The 23,296-nt window shown below is 43.9% G+C and overlaps 1 protein-coding gene across 1 annotated transcript in view; it reads right to left on the bottom strand.

The window, feature by feature from the left end:
• The window catches only part of PPAPDC1A (phosphatidic acid phosphatase type 2 domain containing 1A), an 83,311-nt gene extending 61,734 nt beyond the window's left edge, over window positions 1–21,577 (bottom strand). Inside the window, exons 1-4 of the mRNA XM_011930255.1 lie at window positions 21,459–21,577; window positions 11,670–11,760; window positions 6,762–6,825; window positions 4,600–4,724 (exon numbers count right to left, since the gene is read on the bottom strand). Of these exons, the coding sequence (XP_011785645.1) occupies window positions 4,600–4,724; window positions 6,762–6,825; window positions 11,670–11,760; window positions 21,459–21,464 (286 nt within the window). The 5' untranslated portion in view covers window positions 21,465–21,577. The remainder of the gene's footprint in view (window positions 1–4,599; window positions 4,725–6,761; window positions 6,826–11,669; window positions 11,761–21,458) is intronic.
• Between the last annotated feature and the right edge of the window lie 1,719 nt (window positions 21,578–23,296).

Here is a 23,296-nt window from a genome sequence, read left to right on the forward strand (position 1 = left end):
TGTAACTTGTATGTACTCATTTATGGGAAACTATAAGATAAAGGGCTTTTCCTCCCTGGAAGCTTTTCGTGTCCCCTGATTGGAATCCTCAGCTCCCCAGTCCCAGAGTGTGGTGTTCAACAACTTAATGTTTGACTTCATCCTGGAGGAAAACATGGGCCATGTCTGATCACCCTTGTACTCTCCCTAAGGGCTCAGCCTGGTACATACCTAATGGAAAGAACTCAAGAAGCACCTGTTGAATCTTCATCAGCCAGGAATACCTTTTAGACTTTCTCTGTCATTTAATAAACGTATTCCACAAGCAACAACTGCCCCTTTTTATACTGTAATAGAATTTAACATGTTTAAAATGGAAACATGTGCACAATTTGAGTGCACTGGTCTTGCTTTAGTAAAGCTTTTTAATACTATCTGTTCGGAGCACGGGTGACTGCAAGGTTAGTAAATTTTCTCTGTAAAGGGCCAGAGAATACAAATGTTCAGTTTTGTGGGCCATGTTTCTCTTCTGCGACTCCTCAGCATGGCCATTGTAAAGTGAAAGAGGCCACAGACAACATGGAAATGAACAGGCATCTCTGCGTTCCCGTAAAACTACCTAGGAAAGCCAGCAGCCACTGGACTCAGTCCACATGCCATCATTCACTGACACCTGGACGAGAGTAATGCTTTATTTATTCCCACCATCTTCACAGGAAAGAAGGTTCTTAATACCTTGACATAGCATTAATAATTTGTTGCTTCTATTTTTCTCTCTTAAATCTATCCTCTCTCTGGACGTTGAATCAATACTCAATCAAAAATCGAGATTATGCTCTGAGAGACAAATTCTCTTTTCAGAATATCCCTGCTTTAAGAACTATGGGAAGGTACACTGCCTTTCTCCACTTTAAAGCCTAAGCTTCTTTTAGGTTGGATGAAAATCACGTGGTCTTTGAAATTGTGGTCTCTGCTTTTCCAATCAAGGGTGGCTTAGGCTGCCTGACAGAGCAAGCCCCATAAGAACGCTGCCATGGGGAACTGCTGTTTGCTGAGAGTTTGACACATAAGCCCTTCAGACAAGCGTTGTTTGGCTGCTTATGGTAGATTAAGAACAAGATCCTTTGTTTCCAAAAAAAATCAATGTTTGTTCTTAAGTTCAAAGAAAACCAACTGTTCTAAGGACGACATGAGGACACGGACTCCATTCCAGCCGCCAATTATCTGCAAACACAGCAGAAGCAAAACCCACGTCTACCTAGCATGGAGAATTAGTCTTAGGAGATCCCTCAGTCCAGAACTCCCCTGCCCAGTCACTCAAGTCCAGCCTACGAAATTGATTTCTTAAGGAAAAAAAAGAGTATTTATATCAAAATGGGAGTCCACTTGGTCACCCCCTCTGAGATGCAGTCACATCAACTACTAGGCTTCCTATTAGCTACTAAGAAATCCAGAAAACAGCACTGGTGGATTTTTTAAGTGGATATGGCACTCCCTCCAAGCCAAACACTAACCTGTCATTTAAAAAAAAGTGAGAAAATAAATGAAAATACCACCATCAAAGCCTAGAGGCTGGGTAGAATTCCATGTCTGCCAAGGAGTAAAAATGTGTAACATTTTAAGTAGCATCATAAGCAAAGGATCTAATTGCCTCTGCCAAAAAGCTGGTCTAGCACTGATCAGATGTCAGCCACGCATTTGACAAGGCAGCCGAAAGCCAGCCATGTCAGAAAATGCTTCCTGGTGGTTGGAAGGGAGGATGTGCGTCTAAAATCAACATTTTTGTGGTGCCCAGCTTCTAATCTCCGAGGTCCAGTAGGCGACAGCTTGAGAGATTCACATGAGGGCTATTTTGTTCCCAAGTTCAAATGCAACAGTAGACAGTAAATTGTGCTACAGTCCCCCACCAACCATTCTAAAAGCCAATATTAAGGTTTTTCTTAGAGTTTCACTTCTTGGGTGCTTTTACTTTCTGAAGCCCCTTAAGATTCAGCACCAAGTCTTTAGGAGGACAGAAAGTGACAGGAGGGAGAAGGGAGGAATGAAAAAAGGAAGAGAAGGAAAGGAGAAGAGAACAAAGGAAGAAAAAAGCTAAGAGAACTTCAGTGACTCTACCAGGAGACAGATGGAGAGCAGATGGGAGCTGATCCCAGGTGAATACTATTCCAGGTACCACTAAACAATGCCAGCATGGGACTCCCTGGAAACAAGGAGACAGTAACTCAATACAGCAGGAATTCCTCCAGCTGGTAACTACAAGTCCTCCAAAACAGGTGATCACTTAAAATGGGACTTCATAGAGAAAAAAACATATTTAGGGAGGAAGCAACTCCAAATGGGTGTTCTGCCTTAAGTCACAGGAATGGCTGGAACCTATAAGAACCCTGAGCCCTTTTTTTTTTTTTTTTTTTTTTTTTAGACGGAGTCTCACTCTGTTGCCAGGCTGGAGTGCACTGGCACGATCTTGGGTCAACCTCTGACCCCCTGGGTCAAGCTGTTCTCCTGCCTCAGCCTCCTGAGTAGCTGGGATTACAGGCATGCGCACCAAGCCCAGCTAATTTGTGTGTGTGTGTTTTTAGTAGAGATGGGTTTCACCATGTTGGCCAGGGTGGTCTTGATTTCCTGACCTCGTGATCTGCCTGCCTTGGCTTCCCAAAGTGCTGGGATTACAGGCATGAGCCACTGCACCTGGCTAAGCCTTTCTTTTATAAGGACACCTGCCACTGGGCTTAGGGCTCACCCTAAATCCAGAATGATCTCATCTCGAGATCTGAACTTAATTGTATGTGCCAAGATCCTTTTCCTTTTCCTTTTTCTTTTTTGGCATGTAAATCAGTGTTCATTCTTTCAAATAAAAATATACATAGCGAAAGGATTACGACAGTCAAACAAGTTACCATATCCATCTCATCACATGGTTTATTTTTTTGTGATGACAGCACCTGAAATCTACTCTCTTAGCAAATTTCCAGTCTACAGGGTCGTATTATTATCAAACAAGACCCTTTTTTCAAATTAGGTTACACTCACATGTTCCAGGGGCTGGGACTTAAACGTATCTTTTTGGAGGCAACTACTCAACTCACCACAGTTTCCAACAAACTAGAGAAGAAAATTAGTTATTTACTTAAACATGGACTGTAAATGCTTTGTTGTATTTGATCATTGAAAGTCCCAAGACAGCAGGAATTCCTCCGGCTGGTACCTACAGATATTCCTGTCAGAGCTGGTGTCCTTAGACAAGTTACCAAGCCTGCTTGATCCTCAGTGCCCTTATGTGTGAAACTGAGACAATCCCCCACCTGGCAGGTGGTTGTGCAGGTTGACAGTGATTCATTCAGAGTGTCTGCCCCCAGCTAATGTGTGGCTGACAGGCCCTAGTCTTCAACGGCTTCGAGCAACATGTCCAACAGCCACTCCTCAGGAAACAGCGTTCAGTTGTTTCTTGATTCAGCCATTAGCAGGATGTGTCTCGGGTATTTGGGGAAAAAAAGAGGCTAAAATAGCAGGCTTGCTAAAGGCAAATAATAATCAGACTTGTGGGAGAATTAAGGACTTGGCATCATGAGAAGAGCCTGTCATATTCAAGATGGTCACTTGTGACCATAGTTCTCCAATTATCCCAGGAATCATCAACTTAAATACACCATCTCTCACTACCTGGGCACTCCCCAGGACACGAGCTGCATCTTATTTATCCTTGCATCCCCCATGCCTGGCACAGTGCCTGGCACCTGAGTCATGCAATATGAACTGAGGGATGGATGATGACATGAGGCATTACGCTCAGGAAACTTCAGCTCTGATAATCAATAATCATGTAGATGACTACTGTTCATTGAAAGTCACAATACTAAGTGCTTTACATATACTGCATGGATTAAATAAGATCATTTATGTTACCATTTTGGCAGAGCTGCTGCTCCAGAAATGGGAGGGATCATCACCACTTATTTTAATCCTCATTCCAACCCATAAAGGAGGCATTCTTATTCCCACGTTACAGCACGAACTGAGGCACAGGGAGGTGAAGTCCCCCAGCTAATACCTGGCAGAGCCAGGGTTTGTTAGACTTCAAAGACCTGTGTCCTTTTCAGCTACATTGCACTGCTTCTGATTGACAGTATTAAGTCTTCATTTTAAAGCGTCCACACATCTATAGTCAGACTATAAACTGGAGGTAGGGGGAGATGTATATGTATATGCATGTACATATGTATATATGTATACATATGTGCTATATGTTTGTGTACACACATGCGCAACACCTCAATTGAAGAAATAAACTAGAGGGAAGAATGACCTAAACAATGGAGGGTCCCAGGGAGCATGGAGAATTCCCTTGTGAATCGTACTGTGCAGGGATAAAGCATCACATGTTACGCTCTGCCAAGCTCATGAAAGCAACACATACAATGTCTTATAAGCTCCAGAGCCTCATCCCAGGCTCATTACTCCCTGTTGAATAATCTTGTTTCTAAGCCAAACGCCGTACAGTGAAGAAAAATGAACTGCGCTTGACATTCACATACCAGTGCTTTGCTCTGCACCTAAATTCCCAAAGACAGTGAGCAGGAAACATGACTGGGGGCATTAAGAGCATTCCAGTCATGAACTTACAGGAGGAATGGATGCTGGGGAAGCTTTTGCGGCCCTCGGACACCAGATCGGGGTCACCTGTGCAGTGCATTTCCGAGTTCATCACTCCATCTGGAAAGCAGCGGTAAAAGAAATCGGGGCGAGGTCTACAAAAGACACCATGGACATTTTCAATATAAAATGTTGCCATCACAAATGACCCCAAGCTGAACCCCCCAGCTCCCCACTGCCCCTAGCTCCTTCCTCAGCCCCCTTGGCCGTCAACACTGGAGCTCCCCACAGAATATTCTAGACACAGCCATTTGAGGAAAAGCTCAGGCTTTGGTGTCAGAAAAATCTGAGTTGGCGCTCCCACGTACCACTTACTCGCTTTATGACCTTGGGAAGGTCACTTGGTCTCCCCCAGCTTCAGTTTCCACGTCTGTAGAAGGGGGAAATCAATACTGACCCAAAGCTGAGGTCCTGAGGATAAAGTGACATGACTTACAGGAGGCACCTAAGCAGTGCCCTCTGGCCCAACCTCCTTGTTTGACAGGTGTGAAAAGGAAGGCTTCATGCCACCCGTAGACTAAAAGTTACCTCCTGTCTTGATCTACCGCTCTATTGTTGGATATTAGCATGGATTGCTCAAATGCCAATCCACAGGTCTCATCCTGAAGAGAATGATAAATAAGTAATCCTATTTATCTACCGCTCTACTGCTTGATCTATTTCAGAGGCTGCCTCTGGGATCCAAGACTCCAGGTGCCTCGTGTCCATATATCCTGAATTTGGGTGGCCACTTGCCCTTCCTGAAATGGCAGGCCTCACCTGGCCTTACTGAGAGACCTTAAACATTCAGCTCCATGATGCAGAAGACACAGGGGTGGCCCTGGGCCTGAAGTCGAGCCTCCTGCAGCAATCACAGCTGAAGGAAGTCCTGAGTGCTTACTGGGCTTCAGACACAGTGCTAAGGTCCACACTCCCATTGTGCCATATAATCCTTAGGAGAACCCTGAGGCAGAGCCTGGGGCTGTCTGTATTTCACAGGTGCAAAAATGAAGGCTCTTCATTGTTCAAGGTCACACACATCCAGTAAGTGGCAAAGACGAGCTCTGAACACCAGTGCCTGGATCTTTGTGCCAACATACTTCACCGCATGCTTTACTGCCTCACTCAAATGAGGGTCCTTACATAGGTAGGTGATAGTCTATCACCTCACATTCATACTCAACTAATATTCGCTGAGCACCTACCATGGGTGAAGCTCAGCTAATGTTAGAAACACAGCGCTTGCTTTCTGAGCACTCCAAGTCACAGTCCTGATCACTGGTCCTTCAGTTCTGCAACTCAGGTAGGGCCTAAGCAGTCTACCAGAACAGCTGGGGTTCTGTCTCTCCAGTACTCAGCCAGCATTTCTCCAAGTATGGACGTCCACCTAATGCACCAGAACCTCAGAGGGCCGAGGCCTGAGAGTGAGCACTGGTCAGGGCACTGTGGTAGCTCTAAGCACACAAAGTTAAGGGAACACAGCAGCAACAGGCCATGTACTGCCTGATTTTTATCTATCTCCTGCCCCCTCAGTTCCTGGCCTGCATCCAGTAGATAAAATAAATACTAACGTTCTGAGAGGGGATCTAGTATGTCCCAGGCCAACAGCCAGCTAGAGTTAGTTAGGTCTTGTATTCAGATGTTTTGACCGCTCATGTCTGCAGAGACCAGCTCTTCACCAGAGCAGTGAGAAGAGAAGGAAAGATAAATGGAAAACAGAAATCATTTATCAAGGGCAGTAAGAGAAATGTGCCATAAGCCCAGGCTCAGATGCCAATCCATATGTCTCATCCTGAAGAGAATGATAGGTAAGAAATCCTACTTATTTATTAGAGACCAAAACTGACAAGTGAGAGGGTGTCAGGGGAGGCCTTGGGCTGGCAGTGGAAGGAACTGGAAACGCCAGCAGTGAGCTTTGTCCTACAAGAAAGTATGGTCAGTGGGCATTTCCTTGCCAGTGATCTCCTGCTTTCTGAAACAGTGAGTTCGTAATTCAAAGGAAAGATCTGTGCTAAGGATGGAAAGCTCAGAAGGACGATTTAAGGGAGAGCTAGATGAGCTCAAATCCATCCCATCCAGTGTCTGCTGGCCCAGCTTCCTATACAGATGACCTTCATAGTCTAAGTCACCATTTCATTCTTCTTGGAACTTACCTTCCCACTATTAATTTAATAGTGTTTGTGCAGACTCCATTCAAAGCAAGAGCCAAGGACACCGCTACAAAACAAAACCAACAGACAGAAAAATAGCAAGCTGGCTCTCAAGTCAAAATCATCATCATCATTATCATCATCATCACTGTTACATTATAATACTATTTAATGACCATAGAAATAGGCATGAATACTTTGAAAACAGAGATACGTTTGGGTTGCTAGAGCAAAATATAATTACGCCAGGACTTTGGAGAATGACTCATAAAATTCTAGGCCCCTGTGTCATGAAATTTATCTCTCCTCCTTGACTGAAATTTTCACAATCACAGAGGAGCTCATCCATCATTTTCTGGCCTGATATGAACAGATTTAATACCACAGCATGTAGAATTTCTTTTACTGGTAGCAAGAAACATAACTTTTTTTATTTCCTCCTGGCAACCTTCTCAGACATAATTCTAATCAGAGCAGCTGCTGGAATCCTACTGCAGAAAAGGACATTCCCACTCGGCAATTATCTCATTATTGACCCATCACTGGCCGACAGCTGTCCATTTGTTATTAAACAAATCACTGTTTCTGCGAAGGTGCAGAGTCCAAAAGCCTCACTGGGTTTGGAGAAGGTCTGCCCAGGCAGTGCTTTTTGCCATCTAAAACAGCAAGAACTTCTGGGATACATTATTTGACCATACAGAGCACAGGGACTTTCTCCAAACAGTTTGGGAAGACTTTGCCAGATGCAGCACAGATGTCCCGAAGGCGGCAGGTAACATGAGTCACAGAGCTTTCACTGCAAAGATCTTGCACCTCTCTCCTGTGGTTTATTGAGAATGCATAAAAGGCAGAGTCATCACCATCAATGTGATAGAAGGTCAAATGCCTCACAGAAGCAATAAAAACCTATTGATGCCCCATTCCACTGCTTTGTTGAATAATAAAGCATGTGAGCTACCATTTCCCTTCGGCAAATATTAACTGTTCAATACTAGCTGAGATTTATATAAGAATTTAGCAGTGAATGGGGGCATTTTCGGGAAGGAGCTGCCTAGGGCAATTCATGGCCCATCGAGAGAGACAAATATGTTGTTCTATGAGCAGAAAGTACTGTGGAATGGCCAATACCACTAAGAGCACGAGCCACAGAGATGGGAACACAACCCACCTGTTTTTAACAAGTCATCTGAAGTAGAGAATGGGAGGGACGCATTCAAATGAACATCTTTGTCAAAGGGAAACAAATCACCTACATGTGAGATGGGGGCAACTGGCCATATCCGAGTGTGGCAGAAAGGAGGGACAGGCCACAGACTTGGAGGGCAGAGCGTGAGTCAGTAGCACAGCACTGCCATTAAAACACGGAGCATGAAATGGGGGTGCAGAAATTGGAACTGAATATGAGGGAACTTGGAAAGATCCACTGACTGCATTCTGAACACATAGACCCTTCCTTCCTCAAATGCCAGCTCCCCTTCTCTCTGGCAAGCTCAGAGCACTGTGGAGAGGCCTCTCTCCAAGAGGGGAGAAAAAATTCCCTAGAATATCTTTGCCATATTCTCTCCACAAACCCTGATAATTAACAGGTTGTGAGATTGCCGGGAAATTACTGTGGTCTTTTCTCTGTTAGGGTTGGCCTGCCAGGCTCACTGCTGTGTTTTCCCAGTGGGGCTGGACTCATTCTCATCCTGGTCCTAGCATGGCCTCCCTGGAAACAAGCATCCCTGGCCAATTCCCTATCGCCCCATGTAAATCTTGGTGAACTTCATACACAGCCACATGGATCATTTCCCCAGCCTCTGAGCCTGGTGGGCTTATCATAGCACAGAGCCGTTCTTTAAAAAGTCTGAAGTAGCTAAGCTGGAAAATGTATGGATGTGTTATAACCACCACCAATTGGCAACTTTCCTGTCTGATCCAAACACCTGAAGGAAACAGAAAGGTAGGAAGCTGGTGATGATATTTAACACGGTCATTTCAGCATTATAGCAGGAACCTAAACTGTTTAATATTTTTATCGGAATAGCACAACCCTCTGGGGATCAATGCAGGAGCCCCTCACTGATACCAAAGAGAAAGCTGTGCTGGGATCAGACCCATGAAAGGCTGGACAAAAAGGAAAATAAATGGCCCCCATCAGGAATGCTTATTCATTAACAATAACCCAGTGGGTCTCGTTCATAAACGCTGTTCTGTTTTTACAGCATCCCACAGCACTGTGGGTTTGAGAGAAGAGTCAAAAAGACAAACCATACTGTGTCTGATAAAAAAGTTTGAAAACAACATGTCCCATGAGTTGGCTTGTAAGAAGCCTGTACTCAGGACACTACTGGTTATAAGCATTCCAGGGGATTAGAGGGCTTTTGTTGTTACTTTCATTGTTGTAGGAAATCAGTACTATTGTGCTTTTATAACAGGGTTCCTATATTATACAGACCTGACTGTTTTGTAGCCTGAATTCTTAAAAGCCCAATGCTGCATGGGGCAAACCTCACTCCTCTCAACCAACGCCAGATGCACAAACATGGCCACTGTTTACCTGGAGATGAGGGCAGCACTTGGGATCCAGGTTTGGAAGCCTGGGTTAAAGTCTGCCGAAGACATCTGAGTAAACAAGAGCACTGAGAACTAAACCTCCTGGTTGATAGAGTCCTGAATTCCAGACAACACTGGAAAATGTACACCCACTTTTCTGTCCTTGGCTTTTAAAGATCACCCGCCTCCACCCCCTACTTCCAAGGTTTCCTAAAAGTAGCAATTAAAAAAAAAAAAAAAACCTTTACACACAATGGGAGGCTGTTCATCATTTTTATAGGGCAGGCTGTCATTTATTTAGGCAAACAGAACATCCAATAATTCCACCTTCTCTGTTAACATATAGCAGACAGAGTATGATGTTCAATTTTGAAATGTCACCCTAAGGGAGATTTAGCTCAGAACGAAAAGTCTGGAGAGGGCAACTGTGAGCTACTCACTGCTGTGACAGCAGCCCCACTCCAAAAGCCAGCCGTCAGTGAGAGCCACAACCACGAAAGACAGTTCTTACCCACAGTCACTTATCTTGCGACTCCATGCCAGAGGAGCCACTAGAATAAAGCATGAACTAAAGGGATTTCCAAGTGAACTGAGAGGGCTCCCAACAGCACTTTTTGGAGACTATGGTGATATCCATCCAAACACTGCCTGGCCACTCAAGCCATGTGTGAAGGGACACCTACCTGCATCCTTGGAGAATGTGACCTTTTCCCACCTCAGCTGAGGAGACTGAAACCTGTGACCAAAAGTCCAAGCCATACAAGGGCAGCCTGCAGTACACACCTGACCTGAGGGAGGGCATCGACAACCTGGTCAGGGACTCACGACTTTTGTGGCCAGGCTGGAGAAATGAGCTGACTCTGTCTAGGAAGTACAGAGACTCTGTCTAGGAAGTCTGGACCAAGAAACACAGTGAAGCTTGGTGGGTGGGCATCGAAGTTGAACAGGCAGACAGATTGGGGGCAGAAGCCACCACCACTGCAAGCCCAAGCCTCACATAAACTAGATACACGGGGCAGCAGAAACAAAGTTGAGGCAGGGGAATCAGACTGGGAGTGTCAGGAGAAGAGGGAAGGCATACTGCAGTGGTCATGAGCCAAGAGGGAGGTCTCCCCTCCTGATGGCCCAGTTCCCCATTCCAGTCCCTGGGAGGTGCCTCTGAACTTTTCCCCCTTTTTCTTGGATGTCTGTGAGATTGCTTATCAGAGCCCTGTAATTAAACCCCTAATTTATTTGAGCTAATTTGAGAGGGATTCTGTTCCTTTCATCTAGATAGGGCCTAACCGAAGCCTGGTTATATAGGAAGCATTCTGTGTGCTGCTTTAGGGCAGGAGCTGCTTGTTGTCCCACACTCCCTAGATGCAGCTCTCACACTTACTCCCTTACCATGAAAAAGGGAGGACCATATTTTGCTACATTTTCATTTCCTCAAAGCCCAATAATTAACAAACATACCCTTAAGTGAAGGCCCTCATTTTCCAGACTTACTATGCCATTGAATGGTAAGTCCATATAACACACCAAAAACAAAATTTGGGCTGAGGATTTGGGTAACTTTTAGGTGACGTGTCAAAAAAAGAAAAAACCACCCTGATTTGGTTTTTCTCATGGTCAAAAAGCTGAAAATCTGGCTACAGGTTAGTTTATTTTGTTTGCTAAACAAGCCAAGTAGTTTTGGCTATCTCTTGGTGCCATCATTTACTCAGGAGTTGATTAACATGAAGACCAGAAAAACACATTTAATCCTGAAATGTCAAACTCTTGTCCCCTGCAGACATGGCTTGGCTTGGGAAGAATTTATAACAAAGATGTTATAATCAATGACAAAGATCATAACACTCTTCACATAATAGTGAACACTTAACTACCAAAATGTCTTCAAACTTAAGATGAGTTATAGAGCTTGTTTGTAATATCTATTTTATTTTATACCCACACTTGTCCATTATTGCCTCTATGCAACAGTGTTTGGTCGAGGAGTCTGTTGTTGATTACTGAATTGCCCATAATGTGGGTCTATTCGCCAAAAATGTGAGACTGGACAGTCGGAGGTAGCAAAGTTTTAGATTTACTTTGCCTACTGCCAAGAGCTGCCCAGAGTGTGCGCCTGAGCAGCACAGCTCTCTGGTGTGTACGGGGTGTTATGAGCATTCAGCACAATGGACAGCGACAGCGGGCGGCCTCTGACCATCCTCCATTTAGGACTGCACACTGGCTCTTATTTGGGCTTAAAGTTTATCTTTATTTTATGTTGTTCCTCCCCAGCTTAATTTGACCAAAAGAAAAAATCAGTTGGATGCAACTGAGATTTCTTAAATGCGATCATCTAATTAAGGCCAGCCCCATTCCCTAAAGCAGGAACTGTGAATACTCTACCTAAGAAGGCTTCCTTAATTTCAGTCTTGTCTGTTCGCCGGATAATTTTCACCACACAAATAACAGCCAGGGGTGTGAGGAAAGAAATTGCCTGGAAGAAATAACAAACAATCCCTTATGAGGACATCAGTTTGCTATCAGAAGGGCTGATTGATAATTAGTTCCCGTTAGCTTCATTTAGACTCCCTGGTTGAATAATCTTACTGAACTCCTGACCTCAAACAAAAAAAAGGATGATGTATGTCTGTGCTTAGAGACTACACAGACTTTAAAAATGGAAGATCTGATTGTAGGTTATAATTGATTTGTAATTGCTGAGAGCCATGTTTAAAGCAGTGACTTTTTAAATGGAAAAAAAATAGTCTATATTTGCCAGTAATTCCCCTCATGCTCTCCTCTGTGGAAGGGTGAAGAACCCTTGGCCTCCCACTCCCGTCTCTCTGGAAACATGAGTGCATTTGGGACTCACTTAGAGTCAATCAATTCATTCCTTTTTGGTGTTCTTTTGTTGAATATTTATCTCTTCTGCAAAGCAGAGTTTAGTCTGTTTCCATAAAGACCCCTCTTCCCTTCCTCTATCCCCTTTCCTCCACATAGATGCTCAACTCAGACTTAATGAGTTAAACTGGTGGGATTCAGATGCAACTAACACTCATTACAAAACCTACTGTGAAGTGGAAACCATGCTAGTTACCATCAAGTCCAGAAGACTCTTACATCCTCATGATAGCTCTGTGACTGCCTCCTCCAGGCTTGAGGACTAGGTGATGTGCCTGGGAACACACAACTGGAGAGTGGCGAGGCCAGGATTTGGGGACAAGGTTTCCCTTCCCATATTGAGTCTTTATTCCAGCTTTCCATAATTAGTAAATTGTTTTTCAACATTCTACCAACCATATAAAAGGTATTTATGTTACTTCCTTATGACTATAACATCTCAGGATAACAACATCAGAAGAGACTGAACCTCTTACAAATCCAGAATTGGCCTACCAGTCAGTTATGGGAGGGCTGGGATGTAACTGTTGACCAATAGTGTTCATAATTCTGGAAATCTCCCTCTCCACTCTAGCAAGCTGTCACTTTTTGGAGAGGGGCTTCCTGATGGGACTAAGGCATGGTTGGAAGATGCTCTTCTTTTTTAAATTTATTTTTTATTTGTTGAGATGGAGTCTCACTCTGTCACCAGGCTGGAGTGCAATGGCGTGATCTCCGCTCACTGCAACCTCCACCTCCCAGGTTCAAGCAATTCTCCTGCCTCAGCCTCCTGAGTAGCTAGGACTACAGGTGTGCACCACCATGCCCAGCTAATTTTTGTATTTTTAGCAGAGATGGGATTTCACTATGTTGGCCAGGAGCTCTTCTTTTATAAAAACAGAATTCACCCAAATGAATGCAGGCTTTTAAAATTATTTGAGATGCTCCACACCCTTACTACAATCAGACAGCTAGAGCTAAAATCATCTTGGGGACTCCCCTTTGGGAACTGTCTTCAGACGCCATTTGTATGAGACATGAAGAAAGCCCTCTCCTTACCTGCCACCATTTATTTCTGACCAGAAGTGGTAGTAACCAGTTTGACAATTCAGCTGTGTCCCTGAATGATTTAGACTGCTTGAAAGTCAAATAAGCAAGTCTTGCCACCATGGAGAGTATTCAGGTGCTAAAAGGCAGATGCATGAGAGGAGATTCAGAACCGCTACAGAGAAAGCAGAGGATTCCCCGGGGGCTATTCAAAAGGGCAACACTCATGAGTTAAGAGGTCCAGTAAGTCTGTGAAAGTTGCCATAAGTTATTGGGCAGCTCTCACACCTAAATAACTACATGGCTTGTTAAAGTACTGATTTCCTCAAACATGCTTTTATAGCAGGTCTAGAAATGTATATTTTTAACAGTATTTCAAACGTTACTGATGCTGATGATTGAGGATTATGCCTCAGACTTTTGACTCAAGCATTTAGTGCTTAAAGAACAAGAACTGAAGCACCACTTACTAAAGTCCAATGTTATGGTCAAGGCCAAAGAAGTCCTTGTTTCTCCAAATCCAAACATGAAGCCCACCAGCTTACCTTTCTGTTTCCAGTCCCTTCAAGCACTGCATACAGACCAGGCAAAGTGCTCCCAAATAGGAGAAAGCAACTCACCAAATAGTGGATGGCCCAGTAATGACCACCAATTCAGCGTTTATATAGGAGAACAACATGGTTCTGAAGGAAATATTTCCAGACAATCCCAGCTGGTATAATCTAAGGCTAGGCAATAATGAAACCCCAGAAAAAAATTTGAGTGGGGATGACTTTCCCAATGAGGCTTCCAAAGGAATTTCCAGAGCAGAAAGTCACTGCCCACACAGGAGATGTGGGCGCCAGGTGGGAGGCGTTCAGGATCAAGGTCAAGTGTGCAGGCTGAAGAATTCATTAGAGCTGCTCAATGACTCCAAGCTAGTGGCCTGATGGTCCAGCGGTCTCCTTTAGAACTGTTGCCTGCCTCAACTTGCCTCTTCCTAATTGGACCCTCACCTCTACTTCCCCAACAAGGCTGGACTTAATTTAACTTATGCTACAACTTCCCTAGGTAGATGTATTTTGGTGTCTAGGACCACTATCAACTGCTCTTGAGCCAAGGCTAAGCACCCAGGAGGGCCCAAGGTTCCCCACCGCAAGGGCTTCCCAGGCGAGGAAATGCAGCCTTCAAAATACCGTGTGGCTGCAGCCAGAATGGCTTCAGCAGAGGTGTCTGTGTGATTGCAAGATGTGGCTTGTTTCTTCCTCTCATCCTAACAGCAATGGGCCCTGGTGTCTCATTTCTTCTTCTGGAAATGTATCAGCCATATCCTTGGGTAGCATGGTCCATGAATCAGGATGGATAGAGACATAGTTACATGTATCATTCACCCCCTTGTATACAAACATTTTTTAACTGAAAGTTGGAATTAAGAGGTGACCTTCAGAAGCCAACACATTGGGAAAACAACTTCCTCCTGGGGCAAAACACCTGTGAACTGAGTAAAGGAGGAATGAAGAGAGTAAGCACCCACCACCTCACTTTCACTCAGCAAAGCAGATTGAATTGAAGCCAGTGCATACGCATTCCACTCTTCAGACAAAGGCCATTGGTAGCTGCGGTTCTGCTGCCCGAGCCAGGGAAGCAGATGACGATGGACAGAGGGACGTAAGGTGGGGATGTTCCCTTGTACCTCCACACATGGGCAGAGACGGGGAGAAAACATGAGCAAGCAAAATCTCCCTTGGTATTGTTTTCTCTTCTGTTAATGTTTCCGTGTCTAATTTTAAAAGAATCAAATCCAAGGAAACCCTAGGATGAGCCCAGGGTAGGAAGATGGGGAGTGGTCAGTGCTTAATAAATGACACCTGAGAGAAAACAAAGCATTCCAGACAAACACTGCTGCAGAATTCAGAGAACATATCGAACCCTTCTTGGACTTGAGTTCTGCTCACTTGTTATGAGTATGGGGCTGCTGAATGTACATACCTAGGTTAGAATAACAAAGGCTAACGTGTACTGAGAACTTACTAAGGACTATGGTCTATTCTAGACACCCCATGCAAATTAACTCATTCAATTCTCAAGCAATCCTAGGTGGAAAATGCTCCTTACTTGACGCATAGGAAACTAAAGCACAGAGAGGTTCAGTAACCTGCTGGAAGTCACACAACTGATCAAGTGGTAAAATGAGGATTTGCACCCAGGCCACCTAAATTAAGTTCTACACTTTTAACCACAATGTTACAGCAGTTCCTACCCTAGAAAGTAAACATTAAATAAAACATAGTGCACGCTTTTTTCCAAGTTAAAAAAGAAAGGTAAGGAGGCTTGTTTCCAGGTCATAGATAAGTCACAGAAATTTCAGTGACAGCTGTCACAGCTTAAGCACCTACTATGTGTTAAGGACTTTCCTCACACTTTCCAATCTTCTAACTACTCTGTTGTGGAAAACATTATTCCCATTGTACAAATAACCAAACTAAAAATCATAGAGATCAGTAAACACACAAATGCACATAGCTAGTGGGAACAAGACTCCCAGACTGGGTTGCCATGCTCCTGGGTTGGAGTCCTGAATCTCGGTGATTCCCTTAGCCCAAAAGCTTTATTTTACAGATGGGGAAAATGAGGCTGACAGAGATTATATATTGAACACCGCCTTTAAAGTTACTAATTGTACTGCACAGTGCCCACACAAAGAGATAGCATATGCATCATTAAGCAGGATGTGGGATGTGGCTAGTTTTGTACGTAGCTTGTTCCACAGGCTGGGAAGCCAGAGCTCTGTACAAAGAAAAAAAAAAATGTGTGTGGAATGGTCTCAGATTAAGGAGAGGTGGGTTCAAGCCCCAGCTCTGACACTTATCCGTTCTTTGTCCTTGAGCAAGTCACTCAACCTCATTAATTCTCAGCTTCCTTATCTATAAAATGGGTATGATGATAATAATATCTATGACAGATATTATTCCCAGGATTTCAATTCACTAATAATTATGGGGCGCTGATTGGGTACCATGCACTATGTAAAGTGCCATAGGTCTGTCACCCCCATTTGATGTTCTCTACAGCTTGATGAGACATGTTCTTTAAGACACCTTTCACAGATGAAGAAAGTAAAGTGCTAGGAGGGGAGGTGATCTTCCACATTTGCATAGCTAGTGAGTGGCAAAGCTGGGAGTTGACCCCTAGTAGGCCACTATGGAGCCCATACCAACTGCCCACCAACAGGGTCCAACAGAGAGCTACCATCCAGCAAATGCTCGTTGTTGACTAGTATTTCATTATTTTCTGGAAAAGACTGTTAAAAAGGTATCAGGATCTTATCACCAGACATATAGGATTGAAGGATTTTCAGTTCAAGCCCACCTGCACCCTGAGATCTGAGTAGTGTGCACCTTTGAGTAAAGGAAGGAAGCTGGGGAGAGAAAAGGGAGCCTAATTCTCCCAGGCACCCTGACCATACCCTAAATGACCAACTAGGGTATGGAGCATCCACCCATGAATCAACACAGGAAGGGGCGCCAATCCCTGGCCAGTTCTGCACCCAGAAAGTGAGTCATCTTCATGTGCTGATGCAAGGTACCGTGCACCATGATGCCTGGGCGCTTCCGGGAAACCACAAAATGTGGAGCAGTGTGTTTGAGAGGGGATGGCATGAGGATACCAAGGACTTCTAACAACCAGAAGAGATCAAAGCCAGAGCAGCCCTGATGTGAGGGTGTTAGCCAGAGAGGAGCTTGTCACTAGGGTTCATTCACGTCAGACAAAACAAAACGGTGGGCCCAAAGTGCCTTCATTTCTGGCTTTTGACAGAAAGGTGTGTTGCAAAGTGATTATAAAGACAACTTTAAGACACTCAGACACTTGGAAAAGGCCCTGCTGTGGGTAAACAATTACATCCCGTCACAGATAAAAGAGCTGTCTAAGACTCTTAAAAAGAGCCTAAAAATTAAACTGTCTATCATGATCCAGCCTTGTCTCTTTTTCTTCCTTCTTCCTCCCCAAAATGACTTTACTTCTGCCTTCCTTAGAAGCATCCTATCCCAGAATAGAAAACCCTGGTATCAAATCAACACAGTATCTATCAGTAACAGTCTATGAGAATAAATCTGGACCTATCACGGTCGAAGCAAAAAGAGAAGAGGGCAAAGAATAGGGCTTGGGTGGATTTCTTTTGGAAGCCAAGGAAAAAAGTTTGCAAAACCTCTCATTCCTTAAACTCCTTACTGAGTCTTACCTATTCCTCAAGGCTTTTTAGTGGAGCACTGTCCACCTTGTGTTCATATATGTGCCCCTCCCTAGACTAGAAACCATATCTTATTCATCTTTCCTCATGGTAAGTGTTTCATAACCATCCACTGAATTAGGTTGTAATTAACCAATCCAAAGCTATCCTCAGTCTAGTTCTATCCCTGCCCCCTTCTTAGCCCTTACGCATATATACTCCAAAAAAACTCTATTGACAGGACCCTCATGGGCTCACTCTCCATTTCTCTGCCTTTACACGCCTCTCCACCTAACCAATCACCAAAGAAGTATCACAGCAGAGTGCCTCCAAGTGAGAGTTTGCACTCACAGTCGGTGCTCAGATCCTGGTCCAGCCACTGACTGTTGTATAATCTTGGACAAGTTGTATAATTTCCCTAGTTTTGTTTTCTCCACTGACATTACGAGATTAACAAAAGTGCTGACCTCAAAGGATTCTGAAGATTAACTGAGATGTTCTTTATAAAGTTATAAGCACAGCCCCTGAATTCAAGAAATGTTTACTGTTGTAGGTGATGAAGAAGAAAGAAGAAGAAAGAAGAAAGGAGAAGAAGAAGGAGGAAGGAGGAGGAAGAGGAGGAGGAGGAGGAGGAGGAGAAGAAGAAGAAGAAGAAGTAGTTCCCTAGAAGTTTACCTGGGCCTCTCCTCTGGCCCTTTACAGATTCCATTTTGTATTAGAGTACCATCCTAATGTACCAGCGATCCTGGGGGGTCCCTGAGGGTACACCCCAAGTCTCACTGGACTTCTTATCCACTATAGCCCCTATGGTTTTCTTTACCCATAGCAGGCTCCCTGAAAATGTCCCCTGAATGTACAAAGAAACAACTACTACAGATAACAAAACGTGTACCAAAAAGCAACAACTAATACCAATGAAGTTGTCCTACACAAAAAGTAGGTTTTTAAAAATGTTCTGATAAACCCCTCACACTCAGCAAGCAACCAGTACCTCTTTTGAATAAGGAAGCAGCCTTCCATAAAGGCCTTGGGCATATCCCTGAAATGCTAAGGAAGACTTCTCAGTGCATCTGAAAAGAATTCTCAGCCAGTCTCTCTGGTCAACAGGAACACTGGGTTGTCAAGGGAAACAAGCTCTTGGATTCAAACAGTTCTAACTACACCCAACTTTCAGGGTGACAGACATCACCTGAGCTAATGGTGCCACAGACAGCGAAAGTGCACGTTAGGAGGCTTCCAGTAACATTATTACCATTTACTCTGCACTTAATCCCCTAGCCATTATTCTGTTAATTTTCTTGTTACATTTGCCCAATTGGCTCGTCTAACTTACACACACATGACTCTAGAAGCATTAATTATCCAATAAAAGAAATTCAAGTCAATACCAGCTGCCTTTAAAAAACACCTTGGTAAGAAAGTTAGAAAGTTCACCTTTTGATTAAAACATTCCAACCAAAATTAAAGGAGATCCCAGGACTTTTCTATGCAGTAAATAAAAAAATTTGAGCTTTCAAAGAAAATCAAGCCATTTTATACATCAGTGAAAATGGATGATCTATTACCAATTATTCTACTAACGTCTGAAGGTTTTAAAGGACCAAAATAATATAATGCTTTATATTAAATTCTTAAAACCCAGGAGAACAAATCTTTTTTATGGGGTGACAAAATATTTTTCATCTTTGTGTTATAGGTATTATAAATGTATCTACTGCTTTCCTTGTGTTATTATGGAATTGTACTAAATTGTGCAACCAAATGAATGAAATTCATCAACTGCTATTAATGAAATAAAAGGTTGAACTTATTTCATTAGGAGAATAGAGGGTATGAATCAGTATGTGTGGCTGAATATCCTTCTGTTCTCTGAGAACCCCAGTGCTGAATAAGCCCTCTACTGACTAATTTCTACCACCGCCAGCATGCAAATTGCTCCATCCTATCTGTGTCTGTAGCCAGAATATTTGTGGCATTTGTATCTAGACTTCAAAACAATCCATTGTTCATAAATCTAGGACACAGCCACAGATTTCTCACAACATCCCATATGAACATTCATCTCCAAATTGTGTTTTTACAACACATGAAATGTAAAATGTTATGAAAAATAGGAGTAACTGATAAATAGAAGTTCCTTCCTATTAAAGCCATTGAGTAAACTCATTACACATACACTGCTTCCTTTATTTCTAGGATTTATAGAAGATTTGAGTTACAGCAGAAATGAAAAAAGCCTGATTTTAATAGTCATGTGTTAGTAATTCCCTACTCACAACAACCCTAATTTGTCAATTTCCCTAAGATTTATAAAAATCCAGTTTACTTTCCAGTAGAAAAGTAATTATTAAGAAGCAATTAAAATGATACTTTAATGCTCGCTGGCATTATGGGCATTTTCAAGAGTTTGCAAAAACACAGATCTTTCCAATCATCACTAATTAACAAAATTTCCTCCATAAAATCAGAGGGATTTCTTTCAAAACACAAAAATGTTCCCTGTGTGTCTATGAAGTTTCTGGAGCAGTTCCCAGAGAGGCACGAGACACCATGGCAGGTCAACAGGAACAACCTTCAAACTTCTGGGAGGCTGCCCATCCAAAAGTGACATTATCGTTCCACAACAAAGAGGAGCTTAAATATTTCCTCTGCTCCAGAAAGTCTGGATGGTGATTCTCCAATTCTCCAGGGCTTCATTAGCATCAGCAAGGAGTCCCAGACACTCTGCCCCCAACCCTCAGGGCAGCCTCTTGGCTGAGAGCTGAGCTCCAAGAGCTGGCTGCTAGAACCTGGTGCTGTGCTCACTAGATATGTGACATTGGGCAAGTTCCCTCATCTCTCTTGGAATGCAGTTTTGCATCTGTGAAATGTGGACAACAATGACATCTTCCTCACTGGGATGCTGGGTGGAATTAAATTAGACCATCATTTCTTAAGCTGTCAGCAACAAGCCTGGCATATAGGCAGTGAAATGTAAAAGGTTGTGGCAATTGCCATGTGGCATTGGGGGTGGGGGGTAAAATTTATCTCAATATATTCACCAGCTCTATGGGTGCTTGCCCATTTATTCTAGAAGGAGAGAGACACAAGACACTCTCAAGAGGTTGAAGCACAGGGTGGTCTTATTAGTGGCCAACAACTGACCAGCTAAAACCAGAAAAGAGGTTAACAGAGCTATCTGGGTACCTTCATTTGGGCAGAATCAAAGCTTATCCTAAAAAGAGAGTGGACAGAAAATTCTCATCACTGGCTTCTAGTCTTCCTTTACTGTAACTCAGCATAGCCCAGACAAGCAAGTCCTTTCTCATTCTACAATATTGGGCAATGACTTGTAGAAAGTAGAAAAATTCCTCTTCAAAGCTCGTCTTAGTTTTAAAATAAAATAGGCACTAGGAATAATAGCTTCTTACCCTAAAGCCTCCTATCAACTGTTAGTTCTTACACTTTAGCCCAGTTAGTTGCTTTGGCTTATTCAGGCATGTCTAGACAGGCCGAGGCAAGTCTTAGCTCATAGCTTACGCCCCTTCCTTATTTGGAAACGTTATTGCTTCTTTAAATCCTTCATAAGCAACTTTCTCTTTTCCTTTGTTCTCACTTGCCTTTACCTATTTAAGAAAGTTTTAAGCTGTTAGCCAATCAGGTATTAGTTTTGACTGTGAGGTCCGGCTCCAGCCAATGGAGACAGGACACAGTAGCAGGGACAAGCTGCATAAGGGATAAAAATTGCCTCCCTCCTTTGTTCAGGCATGTTCTCACCATTGTTCTATCTGTGATGAGCACCCTTTCTGCAGAAAGTAAACAATGCCTTGCTGAGAGAATTAAATCTATGTTCGTGTGCTATTTCTTTGTGGCACCAGGGAACAAGCATTTCTAACAGTGTCCTTCTCACATGACAGCTCCTATCATGACAAGGAACTGGATTTTAATTTGATGGGCTGCTCACCTTCTCTTTCTATCAGGCCACCCACTGTCTTCAGGGTTAGAAAAACAAAGATGAAAACCCATTTGGTTCATCTTTGAGAGAGCAGTCAAATAAGGCATGAAATCATGGTACTTACAAACATGAGGCGGGTAGGTATGTTATCTGATTGCACCAAAGGATTTTTATAGAGCCAGATCTCTTCCGGTTGGATGACTCTCTGGAACGGATCCAAAAACTCTGTAAAACTGAAACGTAAAAAGAAAAGTACATAAAGGTTAAGCGTTCTGTTGCTGTGGGAAGTTCCCAAGGAGGCCCCCCACTATGCACCCTCAGGGGGGAGAATCCAGACTGCTGCAGAGGGGGAAAGAGACAGGCCCTGCTGTCAGTTCTCACTGGTTCAAAGGCTTGGGAAGGACTGAAAGAATCACTGAGACTTTACAGACTCTTCCATCACCACCTGCTAGCAAGGACAAATTCCATGCATAAGGGAGTAGCTTTGTGTGTACAAAGATTCTAAGGACTTGGGGTTCCAAAGTAAACTGGAAACTGAAGTCAGAATGGGGCAAGGCCAGGGCAGAATGGTCTGGCCTTAGCATGGTCTCTTGAAAATAAAATAGGCTTGAAGTGAAACATAAGGGAGGGAGTAACTGGCACAGCTGCCCGTGTGCTGTCTTCATTGGTTGGGCAATGAAAAGCAGTCACCGCCAAGAGAAAAACTAAAAAAGGGGCAGAAATGCAGGAGTTTGCTTTTTCAGATCTCAGCCATCAGGCCATCTCCCAGCTCTCCAGCCAATCTTTACCTGAGGAACTAAGTTCAGCACCACTTCAGATGCAGTTGGAGAGGGCAAAAGAAGCCAGGTCATTTGGGGGTTTGAGTGCCAGGCTAGAGGACTTTGATTTTGAGCCAAGGAGAGGTTTGGTAAAGGAGCATGGAATGGGAATTCCAATTCAAAATGGTAGCCCTGGCCATGGTGAGGATGGGACTCGGAGGAGAGAATAGAAGGCAAGATGGGAGGTGCTGAGGTTGCGGCAGCTGTCCCTGCAAGAGAGACTAGCAGACTGGAGAGGAAATGGATGGCGTGGAGAACCTTCGGGCAGGAGTGGCTGAAGCTGATTCCTAGGCTTCTGGTTTGGGCTTCTGGGAAAAGGATTCCCATGATTCAAGATGAGGAGTGCAGGGAAGCAGGAGAGGAGGAGAAACTCAGCTTCCTCCTCCTCTAGCAAACCCTCTAGGGTGGCCAGCAGTCTTGGTTTGTCCATAACTTTTCCAGTTTTAGCACTGAAAGTCCCATATCCCAGGAAACCCCTCAGTCTTGAGCAAACCAGGACAGTTGGTCACCTAAAGCCACCCCAGTCTCCAGACAGAATCAGGAGTCCCACAGCCCCGGTTGCTATCCCAGATTTGGGACGTTGTACGAGTATGTTCTGTTTGCAGCTTCAGCTCCCCTGTGAGGGTATGAGGGCAGGAGCCACTCCAGGGCTGTCACCTCAGAGCCCAATAGCACGACTGGGCCACTGTAGGCACTCAGAGACCACAGAAGTTAACATCTATTTAGGACTTTGAATAGGTGACACTGAAACTATTCTTACTTTGATCAGCCTGACTCTCAATTCTATTGCATATCTAAGAAACCTAAAATCCACCCATCTTCTGTGTCTCTCTCCCTGTCTCTCCCTTCCTCCTTCTCTTCCCCCTTCTCTCCCTGCCTCCTCCAACTGTGACGTTTTAAGTCCTAAAAGTCTGTGTATTTATGTAATTTCAAAAAGCAGTGGTATCCATGACAGTTCTACTCAGCACTGGGCCCCCAGCGCCTCTGCCTGGCACACAGGAATCTCTTGGTAGCTATTTGCTAGATGATTGAATGGACTCCTGCAGTGCCATCATCACAGAACCCAGTCAACTCTTCACCCACCCTGAACCTGGAGCACTTCTATTACAGAATCCCTACTGCATCCCCTCACTGGGGTCCAAGT

The sequence above is a fragment of the Colobus angolensis genome, unplaced genomic scaffold (genome assembly GCF_000951035.1).
Source record: "Colobus angolensis palliatus isolate OR3802 unplaced genomic scaffold, Cang.pa_1.0 Scaffold85, whole genome shotgun sequence".
Taxonomy (NCBI): Eukaryota; Metazoa; Chordata; class Mammalia; order Primates; family Cercopithecidae; genus Colobus; species Colobus angolensis.